The sequence below is a fragment of the Thunnus albacares genome, chromosome 3 (assembly GCF_914725855.1).
Source record: "Thunnus albacares chromosome 3, fThuAlb1.1, whole genome shotgun sequence".
Lineage (NCBI taxonomy): Eukaryota > Metazoa > Chordata > Actinopteri > Scombriformes > Scombridae > Thunnus > Thunnus albacares.
Window position 1 is genome coordinate 1894163 of NC_058108.1, and position 16900 is coordinate 1911062.

Genomic DNA, 16900 nt, shown 5'->3' on the forward strand with positions numbered 1-16900 from the left:
TCCAGGCTAAAAGCTACTTTTCTAAATTATACATTTAATTCATGCAACAAAAAGTTCACATTCAGCAGCAGAGCTGTTTGTTCTCGATGGAAAAGTCGGGTTACAGTTTGTGATTTTTAAAATGTCAAAGACTATCAGATCAGTGACCTGCGTCGCAAGGCATGAAATGAATTTGATAAATATGTTTAGTAAATAATTATATTGAGTCTTAGTATCATTTTTCCTATTAAAGCGTAAAATGAAACGTGAAGGTGCAGCATCAGTGGTTGATAATCAGTCCTAATGAGCTTCCTGAACTCAAGATCAATGATGTTTTTATAATGAATGTCCATATAAGGCATCACTGAATACAAGGAGGGCAGCATCTAATGATTGTTTTCATTGCTGATTAATCTGATTATTTTATCAGTTCAGAGGTTAGTCTGTGCAATGTCATAAAAATAGTGAAAACATGCTTATCAAACTTCCCAGACATTCATCATAAATATGGGACCGTATCCAGCTCCATCTCTCCTCATAATACTGTGAAAGCTCCTTTTAAAAATCCCTCATATTTCTTCTCTGCTGCTGCATCTGCATATTTTCTCTCAGTCGTGTATTGATGTTCACTCTCAGTGACTAGTTTTTAATATATTTCAGCAATCTGCTTTGTTTTAGTTTAGCAGATTTACTCACATACCAAATGTTTTTGGTCAAAGAAGAACACTGCACTAATATCAGGTTAAGAGGGTAATAATTATTTAATGCTAAAATTATGCAAATGATCAATTCATATCAATCAGAATTTCATTATAGCTTGTCAAAGAATTTAAAAAGAATAAATATAAGATCATTTGATGTATACACTATTTTTAACATCTATTACTTTGTCCTTTCTCACAAACTGACATTTTTAGTTATTCTTCCCTGTTAGACCCATATTTCTTTATATTTTGTAAAGGCAAGTCCGCTCACACTCACTGTAGATATGATGTCATCATGTTTATCAATCCCTTCACTTTTTTAGTATTCACTTATTCACATTTTTTCAGTCTAAGTGTTTGTTTACTGTCCATGTATTTCCTGCTCTGTACACTCATCCTGCTGGTTTCACTGCCTTGTTGAGTAATTATGCTCCTGCAGAGATACTGGTAAGTGTCTAAAAGTATATAAAAGTATAAAAGAAAAGAAAATATCTTCAAATGACACCCACTCATGTTTGCATATGTTCAGAAGCATCTTTCAGCCTTCAGTCTGATGTTTTAGCGTCGGTTTTTTTTTTTTTTTTTGCAAAATCTGTTGCAGCGCTGACAAAAAAGTGTGGGAGTATCTGTAGGAGAGCATTAGCGTCCGTATGAAACAGACGATCTCGCGCATCTTTTAGACGTCACTACCGACCAGTTGGGCTGATTTCGACGTGAACAGCGACACGTAGAAGAGTTCAGGAGTTTTATGTATTTGCATGTAGCCGTTAGTCTTTCAAACTTTAGTGAGTTTCCCTAAAATAAGCCGGTAGTTTGGGCGACGTAAGAGAATTGTCCAAAAGTTTTCGTCGCACAAATTGACGTTTCCACCGCTTACAAAACGACAGGCGACGCATAATCACACCCAAGCGCCAAATCCAAAATGCCACCGGACAACCTTTGAATATTTAGTCCTTTTGAGATGCTAAACAAACTCAAACGAACCAAAACAAGTAAGAATGCTTCGTTTACGAGTAAAAACCCGCTGCGAGCCACCGAGGTGATAACGTTAGTGTTATCAGAGGATGAAACATCACCGGAAAGAGATTCTGTCTTACTGGCTGCAATAGACTCAAAAGCTTCAAATGCTGCTGCAGGAGGCATCTCATCCAGTAAAGCTCAACCCCTGCAGGAGAAGAGGAGGACGTGTTTTCCGAAAGACGTTAAGATCGCTCCCATTTTCTTACGTACAACACAGCAGGGGAAGAGGAAAAGGAGCAGCGATGGTGGACTTGATCGATCTGTAGACGAGCTGCAGAAATCAGTGCATCCTCCTAAAAGTGATGACTCACAACTGGTGAAAAGTCAGCTGTCAACACCTGCAGGATCTCACCTGACGGAGAGGAAGGGGTCCCGGAGAGGACAGTTGTCATCCTCAGCTGTCCTCAGCTGTCTGGAGGAAATTCAAACATCTAACCCGAGATTTCCGGTCCAAAGAGTGTTTGACACTCTTCAGGAGAAAGATGTGGGATCCTCAGGTGAGATTGAGCAACAGTCTGCTATTAGTCAGACTATTTATCAAACCCATTCATTTATAGAGTCTAGATTATAATTGAACCTTATCATCCTTCTGTTGTCATAAATACCTTTCTTCACTTTCCAAAGCAGTAAAGACTTCATATTCAAGACAGAGCTGGTTTCAAGGGAAGAGGAAATGTGGAAATGAAAGCTCTCAGGTGTCCAAGCGCCTGAAGTCTAGTCTCACTACAGAGGGCACCACTGGTACGAGTCATCGCCCCCTGCCAGCGCACGGTGTCCAGGAAAGTGCCGACGTCTCGGTGAAGCAGCAGCAGCCCAGAAGCGGCAGGCTGAGCCGCACGCACAGACTGAAGCAGCAACGTGAGAACGTAGGCCTGGTGAACAACTGTGAGACAAACTCGGAATCAGACAGCCAGTCACTTATCACCTGTGACATTCTCCAAAGAGGTAAAGCTTCTCATTAAATAACACATTTGATGTACTTTTAATAACATGAAATAGAACATTTTCCTTTTTTTTTGGTGTAGATTCCAGTTTTGAGGATGTGCTCTGGACAGACAAGTACAGTCCTCAGTGTTCAAGTGAAGTCATTGGCAACTCTGCTTCAGTGAAGAAATTGCACAGGTGAGTTTTATATGATTAGATACCACCATCATGGAAATCAGGGTGAGCATAAAGATTTCAGCTTTTTTTTTTTTTTCTCTGTTCTTCAGTTGGTTGAAGAAATGGAAACTAAGAGCTGACTGTGACGAGAGGAGGAAAAAGGAGGAAAGAAAACAGGAAGAAAACAGCAGTGGTATGAGCTACAGTAGCTTTTCCTCCCATATCTCCACTCAGGGTCAAACCATGAACAAGCCTGCTCATCTCTGGGTCGTCACATGACTAGAATCCAGTTTTAAAATGAGCCAGGATTTCACAGGATTTGCTATGTGTGAGATTTTGTCTTGGAAATAAGTAACCGCTGTCCTCTCCTGCAGACTCATGGGACTGTGGAGACTTCCAGGGTGAGGCTGTTACCGAGGGCGACAGAGTGGAGCCGCTGTGTAACACCATGTTGATTACGGGACCTTCAGGTGTGGGCAAGACCGCCTCAGTGTATGCCTGCGCTCAGGAGCTTGGCTTCAAGGTCGGAATCCAACTGGAGCGATATATTTAAATGAATGGCTTTGGGTCATTTTTGAAGAAAAAATGCTTAAATTCTCTGGTTCCAGCTTCTTAAATGTGAATATTTCCTGCTTTCAAGACTTTTGAGGATGCATCTTGGGCTTTGGAAAATGGTGTCAATCAATTAATCAATAAAATAATCAACAGATAATGAAAATAACTAGTTAGTTGAAGCCCTAATTTGAATCAATGCTGCCAAAAGCTGTTAATAAGCTTCCATATTTATATCTTTAAATCTGACCATGCTAAATGTCATCATCTCCACCAAACTATGATTGTTGTGAGGGTGAAAAATCTCAGTATTAAGACTAGCATCAGGCCATACACCATCTGAACATGCATGTAAATATTATCTTTTTTAAATGATGTGAACTCAAAGGTATTTGAGGTGAACTGCTCGTCACAGCGCAGCGGCCGCCAGGTTCTGTCCCAGCTGAAGGAAGCAACCCAGTCGCACCTAGTGGAGACGTCAGGGAGAGACCCTCTGAAACCAGCTTACTTCAACAACTACAACACCAAAAGCTGCTCAACTAACTCTGAAAATGTACCTGGTAAGACACGATAAAGACGGGGCCTTCAGTTAAAATTCAAACACTCAAACAAAATCTCAGTCGGTCTGAGATTTACGTTCTCGTCTTTTACAGGAAAATCTGCGGCTCCCAAAAATGTCATTTCCAGCTCAAAGAAGAGACCAGCACAGAAATTTGGCCGCAAAAGAAAAGCTAATCCAGCCGCAGTCACTTTGGCAAACTACTTTAAGATGAAAGCCAAAGCAGATCACTTACACTTTGGTGGCCTGTCGCCGCCGCCCGAGAAGCCAGACATCAAGAAGCTTAACAACTCATCACCAGGCTGGGATCAAACGGCGCCACAGAACAAACAGACGACCACATCACTCATTCTGTTTGAAGAGGTAAACCATTTGGCAACAACCGCACTTCAAAACCTGCAATTACATTAAACCAATGTTCGGTCTGGGGGTTGATTGTTTGCAACTGTTGGCTCTCGCAGGTTGATGTCGTATTTGAAGACGACGTCGGTTTCCTCGCAGCCATCAAGACGTTCATGACGACCACAAAAAGGCCGGTCGTTCTGACCACCAACGGTAAATGAACCTACTGTGTATTTTAGAATAGAAAAGATCTAAAGACGAGCAGTGATGCAAAACAAATGTCGTCTTTTAGATCCCTCGTTCAGAGAGAGATTCAGCTGCAGCTTGGAAGAAATCGTTTTCAAGACACCGTCTGCAGTGAGTCAAACTTTGACCTCTCCGTCCGTGTACAGCTTCAGTGTTGAACTGTATGCTGTAGACTTTCTGAGCCAAAAACTTATATAAAACTGTCCACCCAGGTCGTCGTAAACTCTTCAACTCTGTTCCCAGATGAACGTCAGCAGCTACCTGCAGCTGGTGTGTTTGGCTGAGAACGTGAGACTGGAGTTGGACGACGTTCTCGGCCTCCTCACGCTGACCCGAGGTGACGTCAGACGCTGCCTGCTCCAGCTGCAGCTCTGGGTGAACGGTGGTGGTGGCGGACGGGCATCTCAAAGTAAAGAACCTACTTGTTTACATTGAATAGATCGTTAACAAATCCCAGTTTTATAGAGTCAGAAAATCCCATGAATACTTGTACAGATTTATATGATTCTTTACTACATTTTCTAGACTCAAATGTTGAAGGGGGGGTCAGTTTAGACTCCCAGCTTCCCCCAGGAGACGCAGGCTGTACTTCCAGCATGCTGGGTCTCCACCTTGCGACCCAAAACCATCTGCTGAACCTCCTACAGGTAAGTATCGATAATATCTTCACTACTGTATGTACATTTCACAAGCCTGTCAATAATTTCTGGCTTTGATTCTTCATCATAAGTCCTCGACCGACCCAGACATGAACGAGCTCCTGCAGCTCCTCGCTGAGAGCTGGAGGAGAAACGTGCCTCTGCTCTACTGCAACCAGGAGCTGCTCCTACCCATCAGGGCCGAGGGAACTGCGGTCCATTACCTGGACAAGGTGACCTCCTCTGGGCAGCAGAGCCAGCTGGATGGAAATATTAATCCAAAAGCAACAGCAGCAAACAGCGACTCAGTTCGGAATATATCCAGGCTGAGCAGAAGGAAATATACTTCAGCAGCATTTGACGCCACATCATCTTCCAATTTAACACAAAAACCTCAAAGGGCCTCATTAACTTTCAAAGCGACTCATTTAAGAGCTCAGAGTTCTGATGACAAGACTGAACCAAACGCAGACAAAGTAGCGACTGACTGTTTGGATGCTCTGACCGACTTCTTTGACCTCATGTCATACCTCAACGCCACAAAACCAGCTGCAGAACCGCTTATTTCAGGCTCATGCCGACCAGAGTTTGTCTGGACAGGAGCAGAGATGAAGGACAGCTTGTTGGATGAAATGAGAGAGGAGGAGGAGGAGAAGGAGGAGGAGGGCCGGAGTTGTTGCCAGGAGAGGTGGTTAGATATTCAGGCTGCTGTTGAGGGTTTGGGGTTTCGCAGATGCTGGAGGCGAGTGTCTGAATCGTGGACTGAAGCCCAGAAATGCAGACAGGAACTGGGAGGCACGAGGTGGGGGAAGCTGGTGGAGACGCTGACACTTCCTGTTTCTGCCGATAGAGAGAGCCTCGGCTATAGTTTTCGACCTCTCTGCGCACCAAGGTCAGCCTGTTCACACTTTCAACTTCTGAATACGTGTTGAGATTGTTTTGATGTCTGGCGTTTGGTTTCAGTCGTCATGTCCAGCATTTCATATACAAGGTTCGACTTTAATTACATTTAAGGGTTTGCCAATATTAGACAAAACAATGCTGTCTGCGTATCTATCTTTCAAAGAAACGCAAGGCCCACAGGAACCTTAGATAAATTTATTTGATATTATTCAGCCTAAACACCCTTAAAATTACCTTTTTTAAAACGTCTCAGTTCTTCCACCACATATAACACCCATGCCTGTACCTACAGCGTGTTCCAAAAGAGGTACGAGATGAACAGGATGGTGCTTGGCAGTCGGTCCTTCAGCCTACTGGGGAACAGACAGGCTGTCAGTGTCGACTACATGCCAGTCCTCCGCTCCATCTGTCGCTCCCAGAGACCTCGGCGAGGAGAGGAGCCAGTCAGGTGAGCCAGACACAATAACACGGGATCAAATTCACTGCAGAAGGGCTGCAGTCTTCAGAACGATGGTGACGTTCTTAATAATGAAATTCAGTTTACGTCTATTATAATTAACCCAGTCACATCCAGGTAGTTAGTTATCTTTAGTTGGATCCAAGCCAACTCATTTTATCAGTGAAGTCTTCCTCTTGAATCATTGTATTGTCATCAAGTAATAAAACTCTTTAATGATTTTGTTCATTAGGTGTGTGAACTACCTCAGCAGCATGCAGCTGGGCCTCTCAAAGTCAACGTTGCGACTCCTGGCAGAAGATTTCTGATAGAGAGCATCACGTCTCCTCTACCTCACCTCGCTCCTGTTACTGTGCATTTATTTCATTTATCAAAATACTGTAAAAATGAATTTAATGCAGTTGAGATGAGAAGTCCATGTTTTATTTACACATAAGTGCAACCATGAAAACTAAATAAAAATCTCTATTTTTGTAAGTTATTCATCGTTTTTTTTGGAGTCTGCAAAGTACTTTCAGTGTTCAGGTATTGCTGTAGGTTTCTAGTGAGATCAATATGTTTTTTCACTCGTTTAAAAAAAAAAAAAAAAAAAAAAGTTAGTGAATAATCCATGAAGTCCTGAGACAGCAGCAGCTTTACAATCGTCCAAATCAATGATCCAAGACAGACAGCAGGAATAACAAAATACCGTAGCAACTGTCGTCAACGGCACCAAAGCATTCAACGTAACAGTAAGAATATCTGATGCTTAAAATATACCATCAACTGCCACTAAACCCGGTAAACAGATGTGGAGTGTGGTTTCCTGAAAGGGCTCAGAATGCTTATGTTCATCTTTAGCGCGTCACGGCTAACTGGAAGATTCACTGAGCAGCTCGTAGAAAGCCACGGCCTGCAGCAGAGCGTCGCAGAGTTCCTCTCCTCCTCTTCTGCTGCCCATTTGGAAGGAATTCCTGTACTTCACCAGCAGGTCCGGGGGGAAGTTTATCCGAGGAAACTTCTGTGTCACCGACTCTGTCATCAGCTGTCGCACCGTCTGAGCGCCGCTGGTCCGCGACTCACCCACCATCAGTCCAAAGTGACGTCCCACAGCGGTACGCATCATGTTCAGAACTCTGCAAAGGAAGAATAAAGTCATTTCAGGAAGTAGGTGCAAACAAACAAACAAACAAACAGGGCACACTTGCTTGTTTATTTGCTATTTTGGTGGCTTTTCTAGTTAAAAACAGACATTAAATCCCCTTTTTACCCACCGGGGAGGAATATTGGACTCTGGCGGGCAGTTTCTTGGCTCCAGCAGAGCGAACAACATGGCCTCCACAGTTCTCATGTGGGCCATGACGGGGAACAGAGCCGTATTCTGGGCTGAGATGGACGACTTCTCTATTATGTAGAAGTCAGCAGAAGGGAGGAGTGACACGACCGCCGAGACCTGTTGACAGGAGAATATATTTCAGTCCGTGCCGTTGTATATGGATTGAAATGATTGAGTGTTTCTCTACAAATAGAGGATTTACTCACATCATTCAAGTAAGCAGAGGCCATGTATGTGCCCTTCAAGAAATTAGGACAGTCGAGCTGCTGCCAGTCCAGCACTGCCATCCCGCGGTCCACGTGCGCCCAGGCGATTTTATTTGTCCCACATGCCAGTGACACTATGGTGTTAGCATCCTGAGTGAACAAACACAGAATTATAACAAGCGGTCATAGTCAAATATCTGGCTTTCTCTTTCTACATTTCACATTAAGATCATATTCATCAGACTGATTCAGTGAGTCCTGTATAGAAGGATCTGCATTTATTGTGTTTTTCCTTTAATTAGTCACGTGTCTGTATATCCTAAATGTTAAAGGACAAGTTCACAATTTTTCAAGTCTGTCGTAAGACAATATTCAGGTGTCCGTATGAACATTGAAACAGGTTTTGCTCTGATCATTCCTCCTGTTAGTACTGGCCATTAAATATAAGAGATGAGGGACAAAATCCACAGTCCTGGTTTTGTTCTAAAATGTATTTAAAGTGTATCTAAAGATATGATGCATCTGAGCAGTCTGACGTAGTTAAATCAAGTGGATATCTTCCAAAGTTGTTTTTTGTTTTGGAATATATTTCCTTATTTTTATTTCATGGGACAGTGTTGATCTGTGGTGGAAGGATGGTAACAAAAACTGAGAATTTGGCTCCACAAAGGTGAAAGATATCCACTTGATTTGACTGATTTGGACGCTGAAGCTTCATATTAGCTTCAGATAAACTCTTAAATACATTTTTGCACTGTTGTCTCCCATCACTTCCAGTGAAAGGGTACTGGTGAAGGGTCTTTCAATGGCCAGTATGAACAGGAGGAATGATTACAGCAAGAAAAACACGTGTCAATGTTTATTTGGGCAGACAGGCATGAAAATTGTGAACTTGTCCTTTAACAGGCCAGCGCAGCGGTGTGAAGAAGAAAATGTAGTGAAAGTGAGCCTTGACCCTCACCTCCAACCAGGACCTGTCGATCTCTGGCCTGATAAACTTGGCCAGCTGAATCCTCACTTTCTTCTGCTTCTTCACCGGGTTGAGGATGGAGTTGAAGACCACCACGGCGCTTTTGTGCTTCAGCAGCGGGACGTTCACCACGCTTTCCAGCGTTTTAAAGGGTCCGTTTTTAGTCCTGTACTCCACAATGTTGAGAGACTTGCGGCCTCTCAGGAGCTTGACGCCGGCCAGTTCTGCAGGTGTCGCGTTGTTAAGCAGCTGCAGGATGGCGACCCGCTGCTCGGGGGTGTAGCAGGCGTCCAGGGGCACGCTGCTGTCCTCTTTGCACGGCTCGGAGGAAGACGAGATGGTGGCGTTCAGGGTTTCAAAGCCCGCCACGGGAACTCGGCTCCTCCAGCAACATGTGCACTGGAGATACCGCAGCTCCAGCTCAGGGGGGGAGCCGTGCTGAGGGCGCCGAAATAAGCCGGACTGCCCCGCATACTGACCTGCGGGGGAAAACACAAGAGAGGCGGCTGACTCATCAAATAAGCATCAAGGATATTTGTCTTGAGTCTTCACAACACGGGTGTCGAAGCCCAGAAGTACTATGAACTTGTCAACTGGATAAAATAAAGAAAGAGCTCTGAAACTGATACAACTGAGGAGATATTGACGTGAGTTGACATTTCCTACGAGCCGGGTTAAATTAGCTGAAAATTCACATCATGCAAAGAAACGTTAAGTAAAAGGAAAAACATTTGACCACAGCTACTCGCCTCTCTGAGCAACCGACGATATAAATCGCCTGGCGACCCACATCGTCAAAAGTCCCAGTAAATAATCGACAATATTGGTTATAACATCGTGCAGGTGGGTTGAACAACTTGTTCTGTCCTTTGGTTGTTGTCCGACACTTTTCAATCCACCGGTGTAGCACAATAACGCATCCTCCGTTGGTTCCGCTTTCTTCTTCTTTGTGTTTAGTGCTGAAACGTAAAGCAGCATTACGTGTCGTACTGTCACCTGCTGTATGGGAGTGTTACTGTTTACTGCATCGCTACAGAGCTGCTTTCAGGTCAGTAACAAAGATTTAAGAAATGACATTTGACCACACATCTAACAAAGAGTCTATTTTTTTTTAATAATTTGAATAATGCATATTTATTTATTCAGTTAAAGGTTTAATTTCTCAATGTGAGGATCTAATTGATTTTTCAAAGCCCTTGTTCACACTGCCAGAGATAAAATTCTAGTAAGGAAATATTGAAATATTTTTCTGGCTATGAGTATGAATATACTGAGTCTAAATATACTGCAATCAGGCTATAAAGTGTCCACCATGTGTAAGTTGTTAATTGTGGAGTGTAAACTTCCCTCGGGTTGCTAAACGCCTCCTTTTGCTTATTGTTTTAATTCTATACATTTCACTGTATTAAGAACATAGTGTCTGATGAAAAACAGCTACAGCATGGAGCCTTATGTGAAGCAGAATTTATCCAAAAGTTACCCAGTTACGTTCAGATATATTATCATTATCTACAGAAACAGGTTTACTGGTCTCTCTCTGAGATTTAGAGGAAACTGACGACTCTTTTTTTTCTGGATGAATGATTATAAGAAACTTGAATGAGTGTTTAAGGAAGGGAACTTTTTGTGTGGCTGATTAATAGAGCTCGGTGGCACAAAAGACAAAAATTCTTTGTTTGCAATGTAGTGTTTGATTAATGTGTCAACACTGCACCACCTGCCCAGAGCCAAACACACAAGAAGTAATGACTAACTTTAGCTGTAGGTCTGCTGAATGTGTAGAACTTTAGTAGGAAGGCTTTTTGTTCTTTCATTTGTTTGTTTGTTTTGCTAATAGGACGTTTTTTTTTCATGGTAAGGTAAGGTGATTTTTTTTTTTTTTTCAGTTCACCCGTCCCCTGACGGCCAAAACACGTTTCTGCACACAAAAAAGGAACCTAGATGAGACAAAAAAGGGAGAAACCCCTGAGCAAATATCAAGGGAGTGGCAGTGATAGAGTTACATCTTGTGTATTTCCACATCATCATATTTAAATTACATGATGGGTGTTGTCCCTTTCTGAGCAATTCTTGTTTCTTGGCCAAATGAAAATTATATATTCTATTATACACTTGCCACTAGCAAGTATTTGTATAAAAGTAAATCACTTGCTGGTCAGAATTCATACAGATTGTAGTGATTTGGTTTGAACTTCACATATTTCAATGGGTCTAAAAATAAGACTTAACACAATGTACTAGAAAGCTTTAATGCTTCAATACATTTATTTATACATTTTAGTTTCTTTATTAAAGATATATACATATACACATAACAAGTTTTTGTTGTGTATACCTTGCATTGTATTTATATGCAAAATATGCTTCAATAAACAAAACTTTATTTCAGATATATCCGCCCATATCCATATCCACTCAAGCCAAACCCACAGTTTTCTATGAGCCATATACAAGTCCATCACTCTGTGAAATGGTGACGTCTCTTTCACTTCCTTTCTCTGTTATTTCTGGACCTCTGCGTTTGTGTGCAGAACAATAAACTTCATGATGCTGTGCTGGTAAGAGGAAATGCTCGGCCACAACGGTGTAACTGGGCAGGGAGAAGAAATGATGTTTTTCACCTGCTATAGAGCAGAGTAGATCTGTACCTTACAGTGAGAATCAATATGGAGTTAACTCCTAGTAGCTCTTTCGTTTGGACTCAACTGTCAATCTGACAGAAGCGATACTACCTTCACTTATGGCCAATCTGGAGAGAAACAACAAAATCCTGCTCGATTTGGTGCGACAGCCAGGTAACAACATGTGTGCTGACTGCGGAGCTCCTGGTGAGTAGACAAATATTCACGACCACAATCTATTCATTTTAATAAAGACATTAACATTGACTGACTTATTTCCAACCATGAATACGTTCTCAATGACCATAATCATACAACCTGATTTCAGTGTGAATCAACATGTTTTCTTCATACAAGTTTAAAGAATGGTAAACAGCAGCCTGAACCACCAGGTCACGTGAAGTTGTTTTTTAACGCAACGATGTCCAGAATAATATTTTATAGCCAGGTCATGTTTTATGATAAACTTTCATAAGGGGGAAGTGGCGGCTGCTGTATGACCTCATGTGTTCCTCCTATAACTCCCAACTGTGTGTGTGTTTGTCTGTCTGAGAGGAAAAGAGAGAGACAGTGTATTTGAACACAGATGAGACATCATATACTTTGATTTATTTCGGTGTATTCTACTTTTGCCTAGAAAAGAGATATTTATTTGTGATTTTGTTTTATCATACTGTGGTGTCTTCACACGAATACAGTTTTTTTTACTGTATTTAGTTCCCTACTGACAAAATAAAGATCATAATCTTTGCTTGCAGACCCTGACTGGGCCTCCTACACTCTCGGTATATTTGTGTGTCTGAACTGCTCAGGGATGCATCGTAATTTGCCCGCTGTCAGCAGAGTGAAATCCATACGTCTGGATCACTGGGAAGATTCACTAGTAGAGGTATCCATATGTAGTATTTATATGACTGACTAATAACATGCATGTACTATTTCTTTTACATTTTTATATACTGAGTAATTCCACAGTCCACTTAATGCAGAGTCAATACTTCAACATTTCAATATGTATATTGCATATATGTAGATTTAGTTACATTTTTATTTTTATTTATTATTTTGAATATATATGTATATATTCAAGCAAATGGGAAAGTGGTCTCTGACTGCACATGTATGAGCATGTGACAAATAAATCTTGAAATGAATCTTGGAGCCTAATCCGTCCACTGTTTTAATGCTCTAAATTTGCCCAGATAGGTCATCGTTGAAGAGTATCTCATTATGGATACTGGTTTCGTTTATTGTTTACAATCTCATAAGGTCTGTCTTGCAAAGCAGGATGCCTAAATTCATTGGATGACTTTGCATAGTAACTGTTGAACTGGGGTCTGAATATTAGTTGTCTTGTTATAACCTTTTAAATCTCACATCTTGTGGTTTCAGTTCATGCGAGAGAGGGGAAATTCTGCAGCCAAAGCTCTTTACGAAAAGTGTGTCCCTGCCTTCTTCTACAGACCGCAACAAAAAGACTGTGTGTAAGTGAATTTCACCGCAACCACAATCCATTGACCCCGTTAATTCTGTGGAAGTGAAAAGTGAAGACTCGACAGATGGTCTATTTATTTTTAGTGAATGGGAATGTTGCACATACAGAAAGAGGAACTAACAGTCGGGGTTGGGTACAGAGGTGGAGCCACTGATACAGACAGCATGAATTAGACTCATTCATTCTAATCAGTATTTTGCTTTACTTTAAGGGTTCTTAAGGATCAATGGATACGTGCAAAGTATGAGAGAAGAGAATTCACAGGAGAAAACAACGACATCCAGCAAACTTATAGCTCAGGTATATTTCCTAGAAGTATTCCCACACCAAAATATTCTTCCCAACAGCAAAATACTCAGAATTCAGAATTTTCTTGTCATTTTATTTATCTGATGTATTTGTAACCCAGACGAGTTTGAGTCAACACTATGGAAGAAAGGAAAAGACAATAAGCAGTTTCTTAAGAGGATCTTCCTGCTGTCCCGGAAAGACTTTACCCTCAAATACTTCATGAAAGAGGATGTGAGTAGTTTCTTTGTTCATTTTTGATCATATTTAATACACAATGTTTTATGAGTATACTTGGGTTACAGTCAATTATCTTTTTGTTTTCAATCTTTTAAAATCATCCTAAGTCTAAGGTTGCCAAAGATGTCATCAGCATGAAGGACCTGAATGCAGTTTTCCAGCCAGAGATAATTGGTAACGCTCACGGTCTGCAGATCTCCTATGTGCAGGACGAACGTACCAGGAATCTGTTTGTTTACCATGAGAACGGACAGGTGAACGCATCTATTCATTTCTTTTATATCGAGACTTAATCTGATCCGAGTTTATTAGACCTATTGAAGTTCACCCTGTAGATCCCTGCCCAGGATTCACTTGTTTACCTAAAATTTATTAAACTTTTTAGACAATATACACTGATTTATATGTTAGTCTTCCTGATATAATGTCCTATATCTGACCCCTTACAGGAAATTGTATCCTGGTTCAACGCTATTCGGGCAATCCGCTTGGCGTACCTCCAGAGGACAAACCCCACTCGTCAAGAAAATGATGTGAGACAAATTTTCAGATTTAGTTATAATAGCTAATTAAAGTGTTAAACTGCAACTTTTGTTCAGCTAACGGTGTTATCCATGTGTCTTTACACAGTTAATTCCTCATATAACAAGAAACTGCCTGAAGGAGGGGTACATGGAGAAGACCGGCCCAACGGTCCGTCAACTATCTGAATTTATGGCCGAAGTTGGTAGAACTTCCTGATAAGGCAGCCTTTATAAAGGGTTTATAAGCATTCATTAATGGCTTAATTAATGGCTAATAAATGATTTACTAATGCTTTCTAGACCATTTATGAGCCATTAATAGATATGATTTTTAGGTTGCCAGGTTGTGAAGAATCCCTCTTTTATATACCACCATATAATTTGTTTTATGTAATTCTTGAGGAAATCATCTCTGATATACCTTCTGGGAAGGGCTGCAGGGCATCTAGATGAAAATCCATTGATTAACAAATTATTACCATTTATAACTGCAGACTTTATTTTCATTAATGACTTATGAAATATAACTGCAGACCTGATGACTTATCAGAATGTGTGAGATATTTAACCTTTTATTAATGATTCATAATCATTTATGATGATCTACTGTTTGTTGAGAGACACACACAAAGCCTGTCCAGTGTGACGGCAGTCTCAGCATGTGTATTGATGTGGTAATACTAGACTGGTACTGATGTTTTACTTTATCCTACTGTAAACATTCAATGTGCTATTTTTCCTTTTTGTCCTCGAGCTTCACCTAAAAGATTTCATAATAAGTTCCTGGGTGTTAATAAAGGGTCAATATTGCATAATTTCTAAGTCATCAGGTCTGCAGTTATATTTAATAAATCATTAATGAAAATAATTCAAGTCTTCAGTTGTAAATGTTAATAAATTGTTGAATGGATCTTCATCTGGACGTCCTGCAGCCTTTTCTAACTCTAACCTGGCAACCCAAAACTTCTGCTAATTCATGGCTTATGAATGATCTATAAAGCATTTGTAAATGATTTATTAACCATTTATTAAGCCATAATTTAATGGTTATAAACCCTTATCAGTCTAATCAGAAAGTGGTACCCAAACGTTAATTGGATTTCTTTAGATTTGTGATATCTGCCAAACTAATTCTCATTCTTCTCTCTCTCTCTCTCTCTCTCTCTCTCTCTCTCTCTCTCTCTCTCTCTCTCTCTCTCTCTCTCTCTCTCTCTCTCCATGCCCCTTGTGTGTGTGTGTGTGTGTGTGTGTGTGTGTGTGTGTGTGTGTGTGTGTGTGTGTGTGTGTGTGTGTTTCAGCAACGGGAGCCATTCAAGAAGAGGTGGTTCACATTGTGCTTAATGAACAGAACGCTTCTATATTTTAAGTCCCCACTGGTAATGAACAGAGAATAACACAGTTTCTACAGTGTGTGAAAACTCTAAATAATAAAAAAACATTATAAATAAATAAATAATAAATAAAATGGTAGTCAAATATTAAGCAATAACTTTACTACAACATTTCCATTAAAGTATTATAGTTGTAATCAAATGCAGATATTAGCCTAATATGAAACAAAACATAGTGTTTGCAGTTAATCATAGCCGTGCTCTTTGAGTGAGTTGTTTGTCTTCATTGTCAGGATGCTACAGAGTTGGGAGCCGTCTTCATCGGCACAGAGAGCCACAGCTACTCTGTTTCAGGGAACAGCGGCCGGAGCACAAGAGGAGGCCGGTGGCACTGGGGCATCACGCTGCAGACTCCGGGGAGGCAGTTTGTGTTCATGTGTGAGCAGGAACAGGAGCAGACGGAGTGGCTGGAGGCCTTCAGAAAGGTCATCTCTCAACCCATGACCCCAGAGGACTACGCTAGTAAGATACTGACCTCACGCAGGCCAACTGATCATCACATGCAATGTATTAAATAATGGTTAACTACGTTACGGCTCTGTACTCGGTCTTAGTCTGTGTCTTTTTCTTTGTCAGGAGAAGCCGACTTCAGAAGGGGGAAATGAGTGGAACCTGGTTTGCAAAAGTCCAGGATGCATTAAAAGAGAAAGTATTCTTTTGGGACATTAACAGACTGAAATCTTTACTTCCAAAAGATGCTCCTGAAAACCTGTCAGTGAAAAAACTGGAGACAAACTCTCTTTTACTGGCTTGACTGCTTGACATCACTGACAAATAATCAAATCTAACACTTTGCAGAGGCTATACTAACTGTATGAATTCACACATTGTATTTATTTATAAGATGACTGTAGATTTTGCAAATAATTTTCAAGTTTTGTAGTGATTTAGTTTTTTTTTTTCTTTTTAAGTCATTTTGCACATATTGAAAATATTAAGTTTGTCTTTATATTCACACACTTGCATTTTAGCTGTCTGTATAGTTCTGGTGAACTGAAAGAACTTTATTTTAAATAAATTTACACAGTTTCACAGTTGTGATTTGTGCTTTCAATATTTTACCATTTTATGATTAAATGTATATTCCTCTTCAGTAACACAGATACAGTATACTGTAGCGATGTATCACAGATGACCAAAGTGGAATATATTATGAATTGCAGAGTGGCCTCTATTCAAACGCCTTTATTATCATGTGCACTGGGCAGATTAAGGTTGGATTACCATCCAGGCAGAGCAGGAAACTGAGGCTCTAGATCCACAGGAGGCACAAACATTCCCTAACAATCTTTTTTGCCTTTGATCTGCATCGCCTGCTGTAAATTTCCTGCAGGTTAGGGAGGTTGGTC

The 16900-nt window shown here is 40.9% G+C and overlaps 3 protein-coding genes across 4 annotated transcripts; 2 read left to right on the plus strand and 1 right to left on the minus strand.

The window, feature by feature from the left end:
- The first annotated feature begins 1349 nt into the window (after positions 1-1349).
- atad5b (ATPase family AAA domain containing 5b) lies at positions 1350-7101 on the plus strand. Of its 2 annotated transcripts, none has more exons than XM_044345716.1 (14): positions 1350-2200; positions 2328-2648; positions 2729-2825; positions 2915-2997; positions 3179-3327; positions 3745-3916; positions 4010-4278; positions 4377-4470; positions 4550-4614; positions 4747-4912; positions 5029-5150; positions 5234-6033; positions 6337-6492; positions 6734-7101. In XM_044345716.1, the coding sequence occupies exons 1-14, from the start codon at positions 1645-1647 to the stop codon at positions 6807-6809; spliced, it is 3126 nt and encodes a 1041-aa protein (XP_044201651.1). In that variant the 5' UTR covers positions 1350-1644; the 3' UTR covers positions 6810-7101. The 2 variants fall into 2 exon arrangements, with proteins under 2 accessions (XP_044201651.1, XP_044201652.1); XM_044345717.1 differs by having other exon boundaries at positions 1351-2200; positions 2331-2648.
- On the minus strand, positions 7077-9914 carry tefm (transcription elongation factor, mitochondrial). The gene is made up of 5 exons (XM_044345721.1): positions 9742-9914; positions 8984-9471; positions 8023-8172; positions 7755-7933; positions 7077-7616 (listed from the first exon to the last, which is right to left on the minus strand). Exons 1-5 carry the CDS (start codon positions 9782-9784, stop codon positions 7352-7354), a joined length of 1125 nt encoding a protein of 374 aa, XP_044201656.1. The 5' UTR covers positions 9785-9914; the 3' UTR covers positions 7077-7351.
- Positions 9915-10038: 124 nt separating this feature from the next.
- LOC122978755 (arf-GAP with dual PH domain-containing protein 2-like) lies at positions 10039-16589 on the plus strand. Its single transcript, XM_044345722.1, has 11 exons — positions 10039-11820; positions 12372-12502; positions 13006-13097; positions 13320-13408; positions 13518-13630; positions 13744-13890; positions 14086-14169; positions 14267-14329; positions 15459-15536; positions 15785-16013; positions 16128-16589. The coding sequence occupies exons 1-11, from the start codon at positions 11733-11735 to the stop codon at positions 16154-16156; spliced, it is 1143 nt and encodes a 380-aa protein (XP_044201657.1). The 5' UTR covers positions 10039-11732; the 3' UTR covers positions 16157-16589.
- Positions 16590-16900: the final 311 nt, after the last annotated feature.